The sequence below is a fragment of the Ranitomeya imitator genome, chromosome 8, assembly GCF_032444005.1.
Source record: "Ranitomeya imitator isolate aRanImi1 chromosome 8, aRanImi1.pri, whole genome shotgun sequence".
Classification (NCBI taxonomy): domain Eukaryota; kingdom Metazoa; phylum Chordata; class Amphibia; order Anura; family Dendrobatidae; genus Ranitomeya; species Ranitomeya imitator.
Window position 1 is genome coordinate 50,347,900 of NC_091289.1, and position 21,828 is coordinate 50,369,727.

Genomic DNA, 21,828 nt, shown 5'->3' on the forward strand with positions numbered 1-21,828 from the left:
GGGACATTGGCCCCTATTGAACAAAGCCTATCCACAGATCCCAATTTTCAGAGACCCCCCTCTAATGAGCATGAGGCGTCCTAGCAATGTAAAAGACAAAGTGGTACGGGCTGACTTAGGCTCATCTAAATCACGTCCACATAGGACACTGACAGGTCAGAAAAGAACGGGCACATTTCCCTGTCTGAACTGCATGTGTTGCTCGAATATCATTAAGGGTAATGAAGTCCTACATCCGCACACTGGGAAGGCTTTCCCAATTAGGGACTATTACACATGCGATTCGAACTTTGTAGTCTATGTCATCAAATGTCCGTGTGGACTACTATATGTGGGTGAAACCACCCAAGCCATCAGGAATAGGATCTCTAGCCATAAATCCACTATTAGATGTGGTAAAACCTGGCTGCCACTACCGCTACACTTTAAAGAAGCCCAACACACGGTTGCCCAACTGCGATTCCAAATTATTGAGAAAGTCCCGCGCCCTAGGCGACGTGGGAACCACATCCAACTGCTTAAACAGCGGGAGTCGTACTGGATCTACACGCTAGACACCCTTCACCCTAGGGGTCTAAATAGGGAAATTGAATGGCTTTCTTAACCGGGTTTCTATTTTTCCTTAGGCAAACTAACCCACTGCACCTGTAGAACTCGTACTATACTTCAGCAGGATGGTAAGGCGCATACCCTTTAGGAGTTTGGTTTGGAAAAGTTTCCTTTCTTTATAAAAAGTTTCCTTTCATTATTTTCAATTATTTTTCCAATTTTTTTGGAAGGGTAGTATCTCTTGTATTTTATTTTTTTTCAAACCTTATTTTTTTATACCATTACCTTTCCTCATTTGACCCTCTCAACTCAAGGCTCTTCCTGGGAATAATCAGGATGTTGTTGGACTCCTACTATATATCTGCGACCTATGTTTACATTTTTTTGTGATGTAACATGTACTGACATCGTGCATAAACATTAATTTGGGCCTGTATTCCTTTATATATATGTAGATGTATATATATATGTTTTCGTTGCCTTGCACATATATGGTTAATTACTTTTGTCAGTACACCACCGGGGTTCTACAGCTGTCCCTTTATCCTTTTATTCATGCCAGCCTTACATTTCTACCCCACTGTTAACATCATCACATTACACACTTTCTTTTTTTTATCCATTCCGGTTTTCCTTCTGCACTTGCGCCTTACGCCAGTACCTCTTGGTGTTAGTGCGCAAGCTCAGACTAGCTAGTCGCTCCCGCCCACTCCTCTGTAGGACTGCGACGCGCGCACCGTTCCTCCCAGCCGCCCATCAGCATACTAGAGGTACTGCGCAGGTGCGAGCCTCTTCTGGCTGCTCCTGCGCCCATGCACTTTGATCGCTCTGCGCAGGCGCAGGTTACTCCCCGCACTTCCGGCCAGATCCCTTTATAACAGCTACTGCCGGCTGCATGTCACATCCGCCTCCTCCGCCAGGACACTGTGGTGTGTCGGCGCTTCTCCCAGGACATCTTATGCGGACGATGTGACCCCTGCACCACCAATGGATGTGAGACTCGGACCCCAGATAAGTGCCCTTCTTGCGGTTATACCGGTTTTTAATTAATATGCATCTTTTTCTAGATGCGATGTAGGTGAACCCACGCCACACTAAAATTCAACTTTAGGGCTTATGTTTGGACACAACTTCTCCTGTTCTTGCCTTACAACCCTTGCTGTGTAAAGGACCTGAGGTAGGCGATGGTGTCTAGATTCACTAGTACTATTGCGGTTAGACCACGGATGTTTATTTAACCCACCATGTGGGTTTCCACCATACACTCTATCTTGTGCATCTCTCCACAGAACTGGACGGGTTCCCATACGGGTACATGGATGCCGTTTGCTTCTGTCTTCCACTATCCTTCCGTATAGAACAATTGGAATTCTGTTAACATCAGGACCTTTGGTAGTTTTTTTCCCCTAGAGTACATATCATTATTTTGCTGCCTCTATATCACCCATTGCAGTTTGTTGAGCATTATGTATATGGACACATGTACATATTCTCTGTTTTAGCTGAAGCCCACATTGGACTAGTGTACCTCTACTGCGCATAGTTTTACCGTTAAGTACCGGTGACATCCATCTGGGTAAATACCTTTTACTTTTGTATCTATCCTCGTAGATTTCACCTGAGGGTCTGATCACATATACCATTCCAGCTTGCAATTTTTACAAGCCAGTTCATACACCTGTATGTGATTTGTTTTGCTTTCTTATTGCCTCAATAGGGTATCACGGGGCCGTACCCCCTTTTCTGAATACTGTATTGACCATACGATACGATTTGGACTACCACCGAGGGTATGTGTTTTCATCCTGTCCTCCTGCTGTTAGACTCGATCCATATCTCTCTTTTTTTGATTTATATCTGTACTAACTCCTGTAGGACCCTTTGCTTTGTCTTTTTGGCCTTATACGTACACTTATGACAAGTTGGTTACAACCTTTTTCTGCTCATTCTAGTAGTTCTATTGACATGAGTTCCAGTTCCCCTATGGCTCAAGATGTGGTTTGTTATTCCACACTGAGCAACCATTATTTTGTATATATTTTGTATATATTTTGTCTATCATTGTATATATTGTCTGTTTATACGTTTTTTTTCCGTTTTTTCAGCACCACTCTGTGACCAAGGCCACGGTTGTGGCCGAAACGTTAGAGTCTACACTGTTGCCTTGTTACGTCCTCGAATTTTTTTTGCACCTTGAATAAAAAACTTCCACTTCAACCAAATTGACTTGTTCTGACGTGTGCAGTGATTCGTTTTCTTCACCCACAATGTTCATCTCTCTCTCCTTTTCCTGCGTTAACATTTGTAAAAAAAAATTCACCGCTATACAAATTTTTGGGGAAAAATTTGCTGAACCGTGGGAATTCGAACTTCGAAAGATCCGTCCATTTCTAGAAATTATTCAAATATCAGAAGACTATCTCAAGATATTGTTTTCCTGGAACCTAATAAACTCTACACCTAGATGTCTTTTTGCAAAAGTTAAATAAAAGTGGTAAAAAAAGGCATGCTGCGAAGTTGTATCCATTGCCTCAACTGTGTAGGTAAAAACTGTATTTGCTCTGTACTAAGAGAAGAGGATGCATTTCCTGGTAGCAGACAAGCAGTGTCATCCCCATGTTACCCATGTTAGTATTTCGATATTTCTAAAATTCTCTGATCAAAATCATAATAAAACTGGATCCAGGGAGTAACTGGGAAGTTAAGGACCCAGAGCAAATGTTCTTTTTTTGTCTTGTTCTATAACTGTTCCTGTGAGGACACGATTTTCAGTGTATAACACAACATTATAGCTGGTAGCTCTATCCAAAACATGCTGCCATGGCCGTGTGTATAGCTGTAAAATCTCACAATGGGAATAGCGAATTCAGTCAGTTATAAAAGATATGGATTTCAGAAACATTTCCAAGTTCTGTTATAAAAACACAATAAACACTATACAGAAATATATTACATTTCCAATAAAAATGCCGATTTTGTCTTTTGCCAAAATAATAAGAGGCAAAAAAACACAAAAATTGAGCTTAACTAGAGTTGGTACACAGGCAGAGGTTAAACACATGTTCACCTTTGACGCGGTGGGATGGCTTTGTGCTATTTTTTGATCAAAAAACAGTATTACTAAAAACTCTGTGATATTTAAATGCACTTTTGCTTTTTTTACTTAGTTACATCAGGGTTTTTGCTAACTTTTTTCTCTTGTAGGTTTTTATGTTTTGTGGCCAATGTGAACATGCATTTAACCTCTGCATGTGTACCAACTCAAGTTAAGCTAAATTTTTGTGTTTTTTTTCTGTGTATTGTTGCATTCTGTGCAAGCCAAGGTGTGGCCTCCCTGTTTCTGAGCTAGGGACTATATATAAGGCCTCCCCAGTCTGGTGTTTCACTGGTTGGGCCCAGTCCTTTTGTTTGCCCTTATTCACACTGAAGTCAACATTGACACATGGTAAGGTTTTAATATTAGACAGTGTAGGACTGTCCCTATCAGAGTTACCTGGACGCGGTGGGATGGCTTTGTGCTATTTTTTGATCAAAAAACAGTATTACTAAAAACTCTGTGATATTTAAATGCACTTTTGCTTTTTTACTTAGTTACATCAGGGTTTTTTGCTTACTTTTTTCTCTGGTAGGTTTTTATGTTTTGTGTCCAATGTGAACATGCGTTTAACCTCTGCATGTGTACCAACTCAAGTTAAGCTCAATTTTTGTGTTTTTTTCAAAATAATAAGAGGAAATAACAGTAAAAGTGGAAAGTTAATATTAGTTACAAAATTTCTTCATTTTACTGCCTGGAAGTCTGGTGATTCTGACAATTTGACTTGTGATTTTTTTTTTGTAAAAGCTGATAATGTAGAATTCATAGCAAGTCCAGGAATAGATGACTGAGCAGATATGCAATTACAATGGAAGACTTTCATAATCTTATTACTAAACGTGAAAGTAGAATATCTTAACAAGGAATTTTATTTTCTTTTACGCTGTTCATAGATTTTTGTATTTTTGGTAGAGTTAATTTACAAGTAATTTTTCTTTTATTTTCCCTATCAAGTTATTTAAACCTTATTTTAAGGACTGAGTCAATTTTGAAGATTGAGGGAAAGTTTACATTTTTGCTTCCCTGAATTCCATCAGCCATAACTTTTTTGGGGACTAAGGGAATAACTGACGATTTGTTGATCTTGAAGTTTTTGTAAATATTTTGGCTTTACATACAGTATGTAATGTAGAATTGCTGGATTTTTTTGTATTATACCAGAATGCATAAAAAGGCTTGAAAACCAGACAACCTTGGACGATTCTATTAGGTCCAAGACTGTAGTGATTGTCATGAGCAGTCTGACAGACACATTGCAAACGTAGACGTTTAAAGGGAATCTCTCACCAGGTTTTTACCACCTAATATGTGAGCAGCACGATGTAGAGACAGAGACCTTCAATTCTTGTTAGAGGGATTTTCATCCATTCTTCCTTGGAAAATTCTTCCAGTTCTGTGAGATTCCTGGGTCGTCTTGCTTTCACTGCTATTTTGAGATGTAGCCACAGATTTTCAATGATGTTCAGATCATGGGACTCTGAGGGCCATTGTAAAACCTTCAGCTTGCAGCATTTGAGGCCGTCTATTGTGATTTTGAAGTGTGTTTAAGATCATTATCCATTTGTAGAAGTCATCCTCTTTTCAACTTCAGTTTTGTTTTACAAATGGTGTTATGTTTGCATTAAGAATTTGTTGAAATCTCATTGAATTTATTCTCTCTACCCGTGAAATGTTCCCTGTGCCATTGGCTACAATACAACCCCAATGCATGATTGACACCCCCATGCTTAATGGTTGATGATATATTCTTTTCCTGAAATTCTGTGCTCTTTTTTTTCCACACATGCCTTTGATAAATGTGGCCAAAGAGTTCCATTTTAACCTCATTGGTCCATAGAAATTATTTTCTAAATGCATCAGGCTTGTTTAGACGTTCTATTGCATATTTCTGATGCTGAATTTTATGGTGAGGATGAAAAAGAGGTTTTCTTCTGATGACTCTTGCATGAAGGCTATATTTGTGCAGGTGCCATTGAACAGTAGAACAATGTACAATCATTCCAGAGTTTGCTAAATCTTCCTGAAGGTCTTTTTGAGTCAAGCAGGGGTTCTGATCTGCCTCTCTAGCAATTCTATGAGCAATCCTCACTGAAATTTTGCTTGGTCTTCCAGACCTTATATTGACTTCCACTGTTCCTTTTAACTGCCATCTCTTAATTATATTTCAAACTGAGGAAAGGGCTTTGCTATCTTATAACCTTCTGCTTTGTGAGCCACCAATATTTTCATTTTTAGAGTGCAAGGCTGCTGCTTAGAAGAACCAATAGCTGCTGCTTTTTGGTATAAGGTTAGAGGAGGATAGGTTTTTAAAAAGCTGGGAAATTTGCATTTGGACTTTCCTAATGATGATGGTGAACAAGCCATAACCCTAACATGCTAACTAAAGGGGTTGTCTACTGCTAAATGTCCAGCCCTGATAAAATAATAAAGCCTATACTCACTTCCCATGCTGGCCGTTCCCACAGTGTTGGCACTCGATCTCCCCGGGGTTGTGATGCGGTGCTGTGACACATGACGCTGGTGCCAAATCAGCGATGGTGCCACTGTTTCCACCTTTTGACAAACAGAACATGGAGAGGAAGCCAGGGCTGCAGCTCATCCCAGACTTCCTCTTCATGTTCAGTTTGTCAGGGATTGACAGCAGCATTTAAAGGAATAGCCATAGTGATTGCAGCTGAGCTCTGACTGTGGCTACTAGAGACAGATGATAGTTGTTTGACACAGCCAGCATCCACTGGGCGTAGTGTGGGCTCAACTCCTAAGCCCGCTTTATTGTCCCGTGTCTGAGATGCGCTCTACATGTATGGCAGTTTTTGGCAAGGGATTAGACTAACACAGAAGAAAGATATCAAGATGCAGAAAGTTCACTTTTAGCATAACAAAAGCCTTTGAATTTGTATAGTTGGAGGTTGAATTACACTTTCCTGCTCCAGGACTTTTATCATTTTAGAACAGCTCTGTCTGTACCTATATATTAAAAAGGCTACATGTTTTTAAAAAAATCTTTATTATAGTTTGAGGGTCTAAGGGGGAGTATTTCTTCTAGGTGACTTATAGGCCATGCAATGCTCCTCTGGGAATTTTAAATATGCAAATATGCAAATAGCCTCTTCAGAAAGGGTGAAAACTTGAACTCTAGTGCCACTTATTGGATATAGCAATCATAAAAAGTCAATATCGACCATTTAACAAGCTTTGCCACATGAATTAGGATAAGAAGCCAAAACCAAACACATGTGTTTAGGTGTGTTTGCCCCTCCTCAATGCAAAGCAGGAGGTCTATGTGACTCCAAGTCACTTCATATTGACAAGCCATGAAGCAGGGAGGTCAAGGAATCTGAGGACAAAACCAAGAGAGTGTGTCAGAGACAAAAAGATAAAACAAAAGAATAGTCAAGAGGAAGTATGAGGTCTGGCACCGAGAGTCAGAGAACATCAAGGTGAAGTGGCAATCCAGGTGAATGGTTAAAGAAGCCGTATCCGAAGTCTGGCAACAAATATCAGAGTCGGAGAATACTGCACACAAAGCACACATACCACCGTGCAAGAACTACAACTGGCAACAGTCCAAGCATAGCCAGCCAGCTAAATAGCTAGGCCATCACCCTGAGAGGGAGACACATGGAGAACTTTCAGCAGGCCTATCCTAATTGGGCTTCAGAAAAATCCCATGCACAAAACTGACAGCCCAGCATGCCTCTGCATACTTTAGGATGGCCGAGTTGTCACTCACAATGCAGACAGCGCAGCACGCCCCTGCAGTCTATAGGATAGCTGAGCTGTCACCCACTGCGTCCCTAGGACACAGTAATCGGCAGAATTGTGACAATCTGATTTGTAGGTGAGTGGCCTCTGACTGAGGCCTAAGGTGGAATGTTTCTGCTTTTAGAGAGCGCCACGATCATTTTGTGGAAGAGCTTCAGTATGTATATATATATAATGGTTGTTGGGTAAACATAATAATATGATGATTAGTAAGTTTGCACAGTGAATGAGTTCTCAGAAAACCCTAGTACATCTGCAGTGGTTACAAGACAATCTGTCTCTAACATCCTGAGCACTATGCAGGGTGTCTCCGCCATGAGTGGCCCAGGCTTAGTCATCTTACAGCTGCTGTGTTGCTCATAGACCAAACGGAAGCCACACTTTTGTCTGTAGACCACAGCCTCTCCAGACTCCAGCTTTGCTGACAGCATGACAGACCCTGCACTGCATGTTTCACTTGTGCAAAAACCTTCTACTCACTCACTTACAATGAAGACTGGATGTGGACAGACACAGTAATAAAAATGTGTTTGCCGCTTTTCATTTTGCATTCTAGTAGCTTAACGTCATTTCTGGTTTAGTAAACACTTGCATTCCCGGTAAAATAATTCTGGAACATCTTTTCTGCAAACTCTGCAGTTCCTCTGTTATTCCTCTTGAAAGTGTATAAATCAGTTGAAAGCTGGACATTATAGTCTGGTACAACACTAATTGAATGTTGCCAGAGAATTTTTCATAGAAATCGGAGTCCTTGCTTTTTGTACACACCTACACAGTTGGGTGCGGGTTCCATTTCTATTGATATATATAATACTAAATGTATACAATGATGAAGTCCATGCTCGGAGGTGGCCAGTCCAGGATTCTGAAGATGCCAGAAGTTTTTTTTTTACTGAATACTAATCTCATTCTTCACAGCAGAAAAAAACTATGAAAATGAAGATTTTTGTTTAATTTATTCATTATTTTTTTCATTATTTTTTTTTTCATTATGGGGGCTGCTATCTTGCCTGAGCTACTAATAGCGTTTAGAGATATACAGTACTTTACGCTGCCACATGGATCATGCTCAACTATAGTCTGAAGATATTCATTAACTTTGGTTTGAGAATGTTGATGGCGTGCTCTGTGATCTGTGCAGAGGTCATTATGCAGAGAGGCTGGAGAAGTGAGCTGTGTTCACCATCACCTTTTATAAGTTGCGTACTCCTATGTTATCTAGATTGGGGTTCCCTTTCTTTTCAATTTGAATAATGATAACTACAGAAAATTACTCTGCAGAAGAGGAGATATGAAATACCTGCTGTATTGCCCTTATAATAATACCTTACACAGTGCCCATTGAATCGTTGCAGCTTTATTACCTTAACGATACTTGTCATGTTGACTCTATCAGTGACATCTTATGACATTCTCTGTCAGGACCTTTAATTTACTTGCAAGACCTCATCAATCTCTGGAAAACTAAAACAAAGTAAAACTTTGGAGTTATGGCAGATGCCTTCACCATGGGCATTGTTTTACTTTTTCTAAAGTGTATAAAGAAATATGGAAACTAACGGAAAAAAGCCGATCATCACATAGGGCATTGTCCTGTAGACAGTAAAATCAGGTGCTGAAAAGTTGAGGTTCTCCCCTTCCTCTGTTGTCCCAGTCACAACAGCTGTAATAATGTCTGATTGAAAGCGAGTTATAACAGCTAGTGCCTCCAGAATTTGCTGCCTTGGTGTTCAAATGCATTTCCGAGGGTATGGTCGCGTATGAAAAATAGCAGAATTTTGTGAAACTACTATTACCAGAAGACTTCTGGATCCATCACTTCTTGACCAAAAGGCCATATTTATTGTTGAAAACATCTGCTTATGGTGTGTGTACCCCTTCTTCAAATGACCAAGACACGTGTTAGGATCATTATTCTTAGTGGTTTATGACTTGTCCATTGATATTGTGTTTTTATATGTTGTCAAAATATTCAGGGAATCTTATGATAACCAAGTAATCAATGCAAAACATCATTCACATACCTTCAGTATATCTCCTTTTTTAAAACTTAGCTCATCCTCCCCGGATGCATTGAACTCGTATAAAGCACGGGCCTCCATCCTCCTCTCTGCTAAGAAGTAAAACAGGAAAATGCAGTTAGTGTGAAATAATAGTCAAATGCAAAACCTCCCGTCTTGTAATGAATATTACTAATGGCAACTCAAACACATAAAGCTGATTTCATGACCATTATCACATTTTTTTATAGAACTGGCATCACCTTATCTATACCCATTGGTATTCAACCGGTATTTAAATTTACCCATAACACGGCTCTTTTTCTAAAATCACTTTATAGCTTAGATTTAGACTGTGCACAGTACTTTATGAGGAAAAAAGAAAAGGGAAATCCACCGGCACGTCCAACAGGAGAATAAAATGTACTATTTATTAGAAGAAACTTTAAAACATGATAAAAAATGAAACCTGACGCGTTTCTGGTTTCATAGGATAACTGAGATAACATGTAACAAAACAAATTTTATACTCAGCTTGCAGTGAATGAGCAAAAACAATAGGTGGAGCGCAAATCAATGCTGCAGATGATGTTACAAACAATACAGGTGTCAACCATAAGACAATGAATGTGGTGCAATAGTTAACCCATAAACATACCCCCAAAAATATTTTTTTACATTTTTTTCCAAATTTTTTCAAAAACAATACAAATAATACCACCATATGACTGCAACCACATAATTCTTGAAACAAATGAAATTACAATAATACTTCACAAAATACCAACCCCTGCACATATCAGAATATTCTTTTAGAAACATAATTACTAACAGATGAAAAATAAATCATTTTTGAAATTCATACCTCGGGGATATTTGGCATCCAAGGTCAATATCCAGTGAGCTTCCCTTATAGCTAATTGTTTCTGCCAATTACCCCCCCTCCCCCGCCCCCCCCGATGGAATGATCAACTTTTTCAATCCCAAAAAAAGACAAACAAGACAATCCCCTCTATGCAATTTTCTGAAATGTTTGGCTGCCCCAGAGTAACCAGAATTGACACTGCTAATATTACCAATAAGTTCAGCTATTCTTTTTTTGAGTTTACGTGTAGTATAACCTACATATTGTAGATTGCAGGTTTTGCAATATATAGAGTAAATCACGTGACTGGTCTCACAATTTATAAATGTTTTAATGAGTGCGTTTCTTATTATCCGCATACTGGCATACATTGCATCTGCTTAAAGCACATGTATAAAAGCCCGTGACTGAAAGCCAAGATGAAGGAGATTCCGTGTTACGTATCGCCAAGTGATCTACCTCTTTTAGCTACCACCTGACAACCACCATCTAAAACGTACGAAGGCGATCATCTTGATTTACCACTGGTAGATATTTCTGAATAATGCCCTTGATGATATGAAACTGATTGCTAAAGGCAGTGGAAAAAATAATATTAGAGGAACAAACTGACCTTGGTGTTTTCCCTATGCCATACCAAAAATTATCACGTGGAGTATTGTGCACTTTCTCAAATGCTTGGTTGACCCTGGATCTAGTATATCCTCTGTCTTGCAATCTATTTTTGATAACAATACTTTCCCTGACAAAAAAATCCTCATTAAAACAACTCCTTCTGGCTCTGATAAATTCCCCTTTGAGGATAGCATGCATCACGGGTGTGAACTAGAGGCTAGAAGGATAGTATTATCAGTAGTATCTTTCCTATATAGGGACGACTCCACCCTATTAGTAATAGAGTTACTATGTAACACAATATCCAAAAAAGGAATATCAATAGTTAAATTGCTGCATGTGAAACGAGCATTGCAATTGTTGGTATTCAAATACAAAACTAAATCCGAATATGTGGATGCACTCCCTTTCCAAACTAGGAGTACATCATCCACATATCTACCAAACCATACTAAAGATGAAATAAACGGATTATTATCAGTAGAGAAAATATAAAGTTCCTCCCACCAAGCCAGAAAAAGGATAGCATGTGAAGGTGAGAATTTCGAACCCATTGGGGCTCCCAACTTCTGAAGGAAAAATTTGGACTGAAACATAAAAAAATTATGTCGAAGTAAATAATCCAATGACAGTAAAATAAATTGCTTAAGAGATGATGAATAACACTGTACTGATCCAAATGATATTTCACAGCTACCATGGCTGTAGTGTGAGGAATAGAAGAGTACAAATTAATTACATCACATGTTGCAAAAAAATAATCTAAATGCCAAGTAAAAGTATCAAAAACCTTCAAAACCGTGGAGGTGTCCTTCAAATAACCTGGGGTTCTATCTATAAGGGGCTGAAGGTAACCATCAATCCATTCACTGAGATTCTCATTCAATAAACCTATGCCCGCTATTATGGGTCTCAAGGGAGGTGGAAAAACTTCTTTATGAATCTTGGGCAAACCATGAAAAATTGGAATAATAGGAAATTCAGGATACAACCACTTATATAGCTTAGAATCGAGAACACCAAGCCTGGTGCCCTCGTTTAAACACTCAGACAATGCAGATTTAAATGCAATCGTAGGATCAGACCTCAACCTCAAGTAAGTATTGGTATAATTCAGAATAGAAAAAACCATTGTGCAATACAAATCCGTGTCAAGCACAACAAAATATCCTCCTTTGTCAGATTGACGTATAGTCAAGTGTGGATTGTGTTGTAGGTCTTTGACAGAATCAGACTGAGATTTATAAAAATTGCTATAAATGGGGCTATCACGTGTATCAGCATGTAACCTCCTAAGATCTCTCTCAACCAAAGATTGAAAAAGATCCAAGGAGGGAACCCTTGATTGTACAGGATAATATGATGGATTACAAGAAGTAACACGAATATCTTCATCTGCTGGTTTATCAGATGATTGCTCAATGTCCTGTAATGAAGACAAGGTTGATAAAGCAACTTGTTCAGCAACTGCTAAAGATGCATCATGAGTTTGTTCATGAACAGTATCAGTCTCACTAGAAGGTGAAAAATAATGTTGTTCATCAAAAAAATGTCTCTTAACAGTAAGTAAGCGTGTAAAATGATTGACATCAGTAGAATCGATCTCCCTGCTCTGCCGCTATGAGGCCCCTGAGCAGGCGGGTGCCAGCAGTGGGCCCCCCGCCATCATCAGAAGATCAGCTGTATCAGCATTTAGCTGGCGGGGGGCCCGGTGCCAGCAGTGGGCCCCTCGCCATCATCAGAAGATCAGCTGTATCAGCATTTAGATGATACAGCTGATCGCAATGATGGCAGAAGGAGCGCTGCGCTCCTTCTCCCATCATCCCCCTGTCAGTGTCGGCGTCTGACGTCGCCGACACTGACAGCAGGTGCGATGACGTCACTGGCCGGTGCCCGCTGTTAGGAGATCAGCGGGAGCAGCGCAGGAACCAGGAAGAAGAGAAGTGAGTATTTATTTATTTATTTTTTAATGGGTTCTGCTGCCTTATTACAGGGTCTGCCTATGGGGGCTGCCTTATTACAGGGTCTGCCTATGGGGGTGCTGCCGTATTACAGGGTCTGACTATGGGGGTGCTGCCTTATTACAGGGTCTGACTATGGGGGCTGCCACACAGGTTTATGCTTATCTTCACATATTGCCTAAAATGGGAATTTAATCATGGTCTTCTCAGTTCACATGTAGTTCAGTCTAGGAATGCTCCCTATTTCCATTTTGGGATCTTATCCTTATGGAGCGTTCTATGTGATTTGCCTGCCATTTTTCTCTATTATGCTACTTTATAGCCTACATGTCATCTAATTTTAGCAGATATCTTTTTATGGGATATTTATCCTTACAAGTTTGGATCCTCTTTGCCTCATTGTAGTATATAATTTGGTGCATTTAGGCATCTTTGCTTGGCGAGACTGCTTTTGTTCCACCCTGCACTTTTGAGGTATATATGTAATTCATTTCTGCATATGAATGTAAAGATTGCTATTATTGCTCAAGTGACTATTGATATTTGTGTTTACAGGATCTGTGTTTGATTTGCCTATGTCTGATACTCTTCTTTTTAATGTTTTTATATGTGTTATGATTACTTAATGAAGATTGGTATTTTTATACATGACTTGTACTTCCTTGTGTATGTAGGATTTTGTGGTTAATTATGTGGGAGAACTCTTATTAGTTTTGGCCCACTGGATAACTATATTGTTCCTATATTTTTTACAGAGTGGCTTGTGGCCATCATGGTCATTAAGTCCAGGGATCCGTCCTGGCTGTCCCGAATTAATACAACTTTTAATGGAGAGGTCAGTCTGAATAATTCCACAGGAAGTAGACCTACGTTAGAAATTCAAAATACCATTAAACATCTTCTAAAATAGCGGATGAAAATATGGTGGAACAAGGCATCTTTCGAAAATGACTTAGTGTAGAGCCTCATTTCCGGAGGCCAACGTAAAAAAAATGCCATCTTTCCCTGTTGAGGACACTGTATTCCGAAACAGATGGGCGGAAGCCTGTTAAATGTGCTCTTGATGCCTTATTGAATTGAACTACTTATTGGTTTAAACAAGAAAAGTTTAGAAACTATAGAACTTGAGATCGTAATGAATCAGGTGAAACTAAAAGAGGCCCTCCCCTCAGTGAACTTTGACTCGTTCAAAGTAGATATTGAAAAACAGTTCATTTGTATGGGAAAAAGAGTTGCAGGATGACAAAGTAAAAAAGTTCCAACAAGATTTACAGAACTACAATCCCATACTGTGAATAACTGGAGACAAATTCTGATAACCACTCAATCTCAAGTTCAATTACTTCTACTGATGATGAGACTAAATCTCAACAAGGTGAGATGAGATACACCTAGAGAGAAGGAAAATGTAAGACCAACTACTGCAGGTGACATGACAGGAAGAGAAGCATTACCAACAGGGTGACTGAATCTTCAAAATTGTAAGTTCTTAATTTATCCAATATCTCAGGAACAAAATGAGGTGCTGAGTCTTGGTCTATTTTTTTTCTTCCATACAGTTAGGTCCATATATATTTGGACAGAGACAACATTTTTCTAATTTTGGTTATAGACATTACCACAATAAATTTTAAACAAAACAATTCAGATGCAGTTGAAGTTTGGACATTCAGCTTTCATTTGAAGGAATCCACATTAAAATTGGATGAAGGGTTTAGGAGTTTCAGCTCCTTAGCATGTGACACCCTGTTTTTAAAGGGACCAAAAGTAATTGGACAATTGACTCCAAGGCTATTTCATGGACAGGTGTGGGCAATCCCTTCGTTATGTCATTCTCGATTAAGCAGATAAAAGACCTGGAGTTGATTTGAGGTGTGGTGCTTGCATTTGGAAGGTTTTGCTGTGAAATAAACATGCGGTCAAAGGAGTTCTCCATGCAGGTGAAACAAGCCATCCTTAAGCTGCAAAAACGGAAAAAACCCATCCGAGAAATTGCTACAATATTAGGAGTGGCAAAATCTACAGCTTGGTACATCCTGAGAAAGAAAGAAAGCACTGGTGAAGTCATCAGTGCAAAAAGACCTGGGCACCCACGGAAGACAACAGTGGTGGATGATCACAGAATAATCTCCATGGTGAAGAGAAAGCCCTTCACAACAGCCAACCAAGTGAACAACACTCTCCAGGAGGTAGGCGTATCAATATCCAAATCTACCATAAAGAGAAGACTGCATGAAATTAAATACAGAGGGTTCACTGCACGGTGCAAGCCACTCATAGGCATCAAGAATAAAAAGGCTAGACTGGACTTTGCTAAAAAACATCTAAAAAAGCCAGCACAGTTCTGGGAGAACATTCTTTGGACAGATGAAACCAAGATCGACCTCTACCAGAATGATGGAAAGAGAAAAGTATGGAGAAGGAGTGGTAAAGCTCATGACCCAAAGCATACCAAATCATCTGTAAAACATGGTGGAGGCAGTGTGATGGCTTGGGCATGCATGTCTGCCAGTGGCACTGGGTCACTAGTGTTTATTGATGATGTGACACAGGACAGAAACAGCCGAATGAATTCTGAGGTATTCAGAGACATACTGTGTGCTCAGATCCAGCCAAATGCAGCCAAACTGATTGGTCGTCGTTTCATACTACAGATGGACAATGACCCAAAACATAAAGCCAAAGCAACCGAGGAGTTTATTAAAGCAAAGAAGTGGAATATTCTTGAATGGCCAAGTCAGTCACCTGATCTCAACCCAATTGAGCATGCATTTCACTTGTTAAAGACTAAACTTCAGACAGAAAGGTCCACAAATAAACAGCAACTGAAAACCACCGCAGTGAAGGCCTGGCAGAGCATCAAAAGGAGGAAACATAGCGTCTGGTGATATCCATGAGTTCAAGACTTCAGGTAGTCATTGCCAACAAAGGGTTTTCATCCAAGTACTAAAACTGAACATTTTATTTAAAATTATTGAATCTGTCCAATTACTTTTGGTCCCTTTAAAAACAGGGTGGCACATGTTAAGGAGCTGAAACTCCTAAACCCTTCATCCAATTTTAATGTGGATACCCTCAAATGAAAGCTGAATGTCTGAACTTCAACTGCATCTGAATTGTTTTGTTTAAAATTCATTGTGATAATGTCTATAACCAAAATTAGAAAAATGTTGTCTCTGTCCAAATATTTATGGACCTAGCTGTATATTACTTTGATCTTTTTACAGCTATAAAGGATTTACGCCTGTTCACCCAAAAGCAGGTCCTTAAGAAGTTACATGAGAAACCTACAACAGAGGGAATATGGACATCACAAGAATTGTAAGCGATACAAATTCTAGAACTATGTCAAGAATAGGAAGTCAGTCCTGCTAGAGGTAAGTACAATTTCCTTAAAGTTAAAAAGTTTCCACCTGTTAACTTATTTCCTAACAATTAATTGTTTGGGAAATTGGTGCAGAAGAGTTTCGGAGAATCCCAAGCAGCATCTACAATGACAACTTTTCACCATTTCAAAGACGGGCATTATGTGAATTGAAAAATCTAAAAGGGATAATTATCAAACCCGCCAACAAGGTTGGGAATGTTGTTATCTGGCCTATCAACTGTTATGCAAAGGAGCCTTTGAGATAATTGAGGTCGCCCGTAACCCTATTTCTTCCTTCCAAGGACAACTTTGCATGATTGTAGGTGAAGCATTTCAAAAAGGAGTAATATCTAAAGATACCAAAGAGGGCCTACTTCCAGCATCTCCGAGAGTGGCATGCCTCTATCTATTACCCAAGGTATACAAAAACACTGATAATCCACCAGGCTGTCCAATTTTATCAGGCTATGGTAGTTTGTGTGAGGAGACGTGTAAATACCTCAAACCAATGGTTGAAAATTTGCTATCATGTTTGAAAGACACTAATAACATCCTCAATAAAGTGGAGAACATTATTTTGAAGAAGGACATGTGAATAGTTACCCTAGATGTCGAGTCACTTTACACATCTATTCGTCATGATGATGGTATGGAGGCGGTTAGAATCTTTTTATCCATAACAGAAATAGATTCCCCTTTGGCCTAATTTCTCCTTATCCTGTTGGAATCTGCCTTAAGATACAACTACTTCATCTTTAAAAGTAATTTTCACCTACAATTATAGGAGACTGTGATGGGGGCAGCATTTGTGCCCTCATATGCAAATTTATTTCTAGGCCTCTGGGAAAGGGGAACCTTTTTTTTACCAGCACATTGCCATCCATTGAAAAGGTCCTGCTATGGACCTGTTTAATAGAAAACATGTTCTTCCTTTGGCAGGCATCTGTGCTGGAGCTCAAACTGTTCATACAGAATTTGAACTCCAATCAGAAAAAAAATCAAATTACACAGGTCTGCGACTAAAAAGCGGTTTGATTCTTTTCATCTAATTTCCATGTATTTTAGTGTGCTGAAAACGAAAAAAATATTGAAAAAAATCCTGGAAGTCAGGATTTGACTCAAAATGCAAAATTCTCTTCAAATTTAGTATATTTTTCTCAATTTTTGGTATTTTTTTATCTTAGGGTTTTGAAAGTCAAAATTACTATTAATTAATTCAAATCAATGCATTGCAGATATACAAGACCCTGACTACAAAAAAATTGTCTGACGAATGCTGAAAGCATTTCAAGCTTTAGGTTGCCTGATGAGTTTGAAAGTGCATTTCCTCCATTCCCACCATGACAACTTTCCTGAAAATTTGGGAGCTGTCAGTGAAGAGCAAGGTGAACGATTCCACCAGGACATTAAAGAGATGGAAAGAAGATATCAGGGAAGATGGAACAGTACAATGATGACAGACTAATGTTGGACGCTTCAGAGAGACATTCCAGATGCTACTCACAAGCGTAAATGTACCAACAGAAGCCTCACAGGGAAGAAAAATCGATTTTAGTGTGTGTTAGTGAGCTCATTGCAGTTAAAAAATGATTTTCATGAAACATTTGTAATAAAAAATTAATTTTATGATTATGAGTCTATTTTCATTTATTTTGAGGTATTGTCTTATTTAACATAGTTACTTAAATTGTCAGAAAACGTGATGTCCTATGACAAAACAGAGGTCATTTTCGGATTCAGTAACATAAAGATTACGTGGAATAACCAAAACAGCTTTTGAAAAAAATTTTTTTTGCAGACCTGCGTTATCAAGCCAATACAGCCAGGTGACAATGGAGTTCTTGGATGTAAAAAATCTTTAAAAGTGAGGGACGGGGGGTGCTTTTAACACTAAAGTTTATAGGAACTATCATGATCTGAAGTTCAAAGCCCTCGGATACACCTGCAAAACCTGCACTCATGTAGAGACCAAAGACATGATACTGATTCCCAACACACAGCAAAACTATATGATTCTTGTTACATGTTCCTCTTCCAATGTGGTTTACTTAATTCTGTATATGTAATATAGGGTGTCTCTGTGGGAGAAACAGGCCAGAAACTGGGAGCAATGATGAGATCTCATCGCCACACGATTGCAGAAAAAAAAACATTTACTGGTCGCCAAACATTTCTGTGGTCCAGGACACAACATAAACAATGTGAAAGTTGTCATATTAAAAGGCAATTTTAAATCTCAAAAACATCAAAGAGTTTGAGAATTAAAACGTATTACAGTCTTTGATTCTCTCTACATAGGACTAAATCTCTCAGGAGGATTTATGACTTAAAAATAGATCTGAGGAATCTGCTCCAGAGACAGTGAGGGCACCCTGCCTCTGATCTAAAGCTGGAGTCACACATAACGATATCGTTAACGATATCGTTGCAACGTCACGCTTTTGGTGACGTAGCAACGATCCCGCTAACGATCTCGTTATGTGTGACAGCGACCAACGATCAGCCCCCTGCTGGGAGATCGTTGGTCGTTGGGGAATGATCAGGACCATTTTTTGGTCGCTGATCACACGCTGTCATCGCTGGATCGGCGTGTGTGACGTCCCCCGGCGTCCACAGGGTTAAAACTGCTTTCTGCAGCAGCGCTGCTAATGCACGCGCTCCGGCCGAGAGCTTCCCTTCACTGACTGTGTCAGCGCCGGCTGTAAAGCAGAGCACACGCTGTTACTGCCGGCGCTGACACAGTCAGTGAAGGGAAGCTCTCGGCAGCAGCGCGTGCATTAGCAGCGCTCTTGCTGAAAGCAGTTTTAACCCTGTGGACGCTGGCGGGGGAAGTGACAGACATCAGAATGTGAGTATGTGGTGTTTTGTTTTTTTTACTTTTACAATGGTAACCAGGGTAAATATCGGGTTACTAAGCGCGGCCCTGCGCTTAGTAACCCGATATTTACCCTGGTTACCCACGGACTTCGGCATCGTTGAAGACAGTTTCAACGATGCCGAAGTCTTTCCCCTGATCGTTGGTCGCTGGAGAGAGCTGTCTGTGTGACAGCTCCCCAGCGACCACACAACGACTTACCAATGATCACGGCCAGGTCGCATCGCTGGTTGTGATTGTTGGTAAGTCGTTTAGTGTGACTAAAGCTTTACTTGGATATTGGGACTAGAAAACGTTCACATCACTAACCTAATCCAATTAAGGATTCATTCTCTTAGCTCAGTTTGGTTGTCTATTTAAATGCCCATTTATTATGCCATGTTTGTTTTTTTCCTCTTTTGTTATTGTTTGTTTTATTTCTTTTTTTTCTGTGTGCATATATTTGTGTTTCTTCAGAAACTTTGTTACACCGTGCCTGAGGAAGGGACCTAAGAAGTCTCGAAAGCTTGCTTTGTAACATCATTTGTTTTATTTTTGTTAGCTATTAAAAGGTATCATAACTACAAGATTATCTTGCTTTTCTCTATGAGAGCATTCTATTTTCAACTGGCTAACACGGTACCAAACTCCCTTTTTTCTTTCTCATTGTTACACATAACTTAATTTATGGACATCTATGGGTTGATTTCTTTGCCTGTGTGGGATAGATGAGTTGTTACTCTCATTTGGTGATAATTTCAAGTCAATAACACCTTTAGAAATATATTTACTTAGAAAATTGGTGATACATTCAATACTTATTTCACCTGCTGTATGTAACCCAATATTGCCAAATTGGTATTTACCCCTTTATGACCCGGGATATTTTCGTTTTTTCGTTTTTCGCTCCCCTGCTTCTCAGAGCCATAATTTTTTTTATTTTTCCATCAATATGGCCATATGAGGGCTTATTTCTTGCGTGACCAGCTGTACTTTTGAACGACATCATTGGTTTTACCATGTCATGCATTAGAAAACGGGAAAAAATTCCAAGTGCGGTGAAATTGCAAAAAAGTGCAATCTCACATTTGTTTTTTGTTTGGCTTTTTTGCTAGGTTCACTAAATGCTAAAACTGACCTGCAATTTTGATTCTCCAGGTCATTATGAGTTCATAGACACCAAACATGTCTAGGTTATTTTTTATCTAAGTGGTGAAAAAAAATTCCAAACTTTGCTAAAAAAAAAAAAAATTGCGCCATTTTCCGATACCCTTAGCGTCTCCATTTTTCATGATCTGGGGTCAGGTAAGGGCTTATTTTGTGATGCCGAGCTGATGTTTTTAATGATACCATTTTGGTGCAGATATGTTCTTTGACCGCCCGTTATTGCATTTTAATGCAATGTCGTGGCGACCAAAAAACGTAATTCTGGTATTTTGAATTTTTTTCTCGCTACGCCTTTAGCGATCAGGTTAATCCTTTTTTTTATTTATAGATCGGGCGATTCTGAATTCGGCGAAACCAAATATGTGTATATTTGATTTTTTTATTGTTTTATTTTAAATGAGGCATTTTTTCAGATTTTTTACAACTTTTTTTTAAACTTTTGCCATGCTTCAATAGCCTCCATGGGAGGCTAGAAGCTGGCACAACTCGATAGCCTCTGCTACATACGAGCGATGCTCAGATCGCTCCTATGTAGTAGATTTACCGCATTGCTATGAGTGCCTAACACAGGGTGGTGTTCACAGCAATCTGGCATCAACAACCATAGAGGTCTCAAGGAGATCTCTGGTAGTTATGCAGACGCATCGCTGACCCCCAATCATGTGAAAGGGGTCAGCGATGAGCTCATTTCCAGCCCGATGGCCAGAAGCGCTAGTTAACTGCCGCTGTCAGCGGCATTTAACTAGTTAATAGCGGCGGGTGAATCACGATTCCACCCGCCGCTATTGCGGGCTCACCGCCAGAGCCCGCATCAAAGCAGGAGATCTGACCTCGGACGCACTGTCCCATCCAAGGTCAGAAAGGGGTTAATTAAAATTTCAGGTTACTGCGCAAAAAATTGAGCTCTCCCACAGCCCTCAAAGAAAATGTAAAAAAAATGTCAAAACATACTAATATTTATTTTTACAAAGTTCTGACTTTTTTAACAACTAAAACATGAAACAAAAAGTAAAAATAAATACATAAAAAATAAAAAAATATAAAAATTTTAAGATTTTGAAACAAGGGGAAAGAAAACTGGAATCACAAACATGAAAATGTGCCCGATCCTTAAAGAGTTAAAGTATTATCATTTCTTTTGTCAAAATATTCACAAAGAAGACTCAATCCTTGCGAAAGCAGAGAGATCCTATTATTAAAATTAATGAAACACCTCACAAGCTTGGCTTTTAAAATGGACATTTTTATATAGAAAAGAAAACTTCCAAGGATCCATACAATAGATAACACAATACATGTTTATTTAGTGGTGTTTTTATGAAAAGAAACATTAATTTACAAAAGAAAATATTGATGATATCACACTGGCCCCAACACTCTTGCAATAAGCTACTTGTTGTTTTGCATCGATGACTTCATTTTTTTCATCTTTTTTTTAGTTTAATGTTGGGTTGAGTGCAATCCGATTTTTTATCGGATTGCACTTATCCAATTTCATCGCAAGAGTGAGCGAGCCATTACTCTTGCCCTTATTCATTCTTCTCTGGACTATTGCAACTCTCTACTAATCAGTCTCCCTTTAACTAAACTC

At 39.2% G+C, this 21,828-nt stretch overlaps 1 protein-coding gene across 2 annotated transcripts in view; it reads right to left on the minus strand.

Annotated features, from left to right (window-relative positions):
• GRAP2 (GRB2 related adaptor protein 2) overlaps window positions 1–21,828 on the minus strand; it is a 331,850-nt gene that overhangs the window by 173,148 nt on the left and 136,874 nt on the right. The window contains exon 2 of one of the 2 annotated variants that reach the window (XM_069736901.1): window positions 9,433–9,521. In XM_069736901.1, coding sequence (XP_069593002.1) covers window positions 9,433–9,510 — 78 coding nt within the window. In that variant the 5' untranslated portion in view covers window positions 9,511–9,521. The remainder of the gene's footprint in view (window positions 1–9,432; window positions 9,522–21,828) is intronic. The other variant, XM_069736902.1, reaches the window with a different exon arrangement.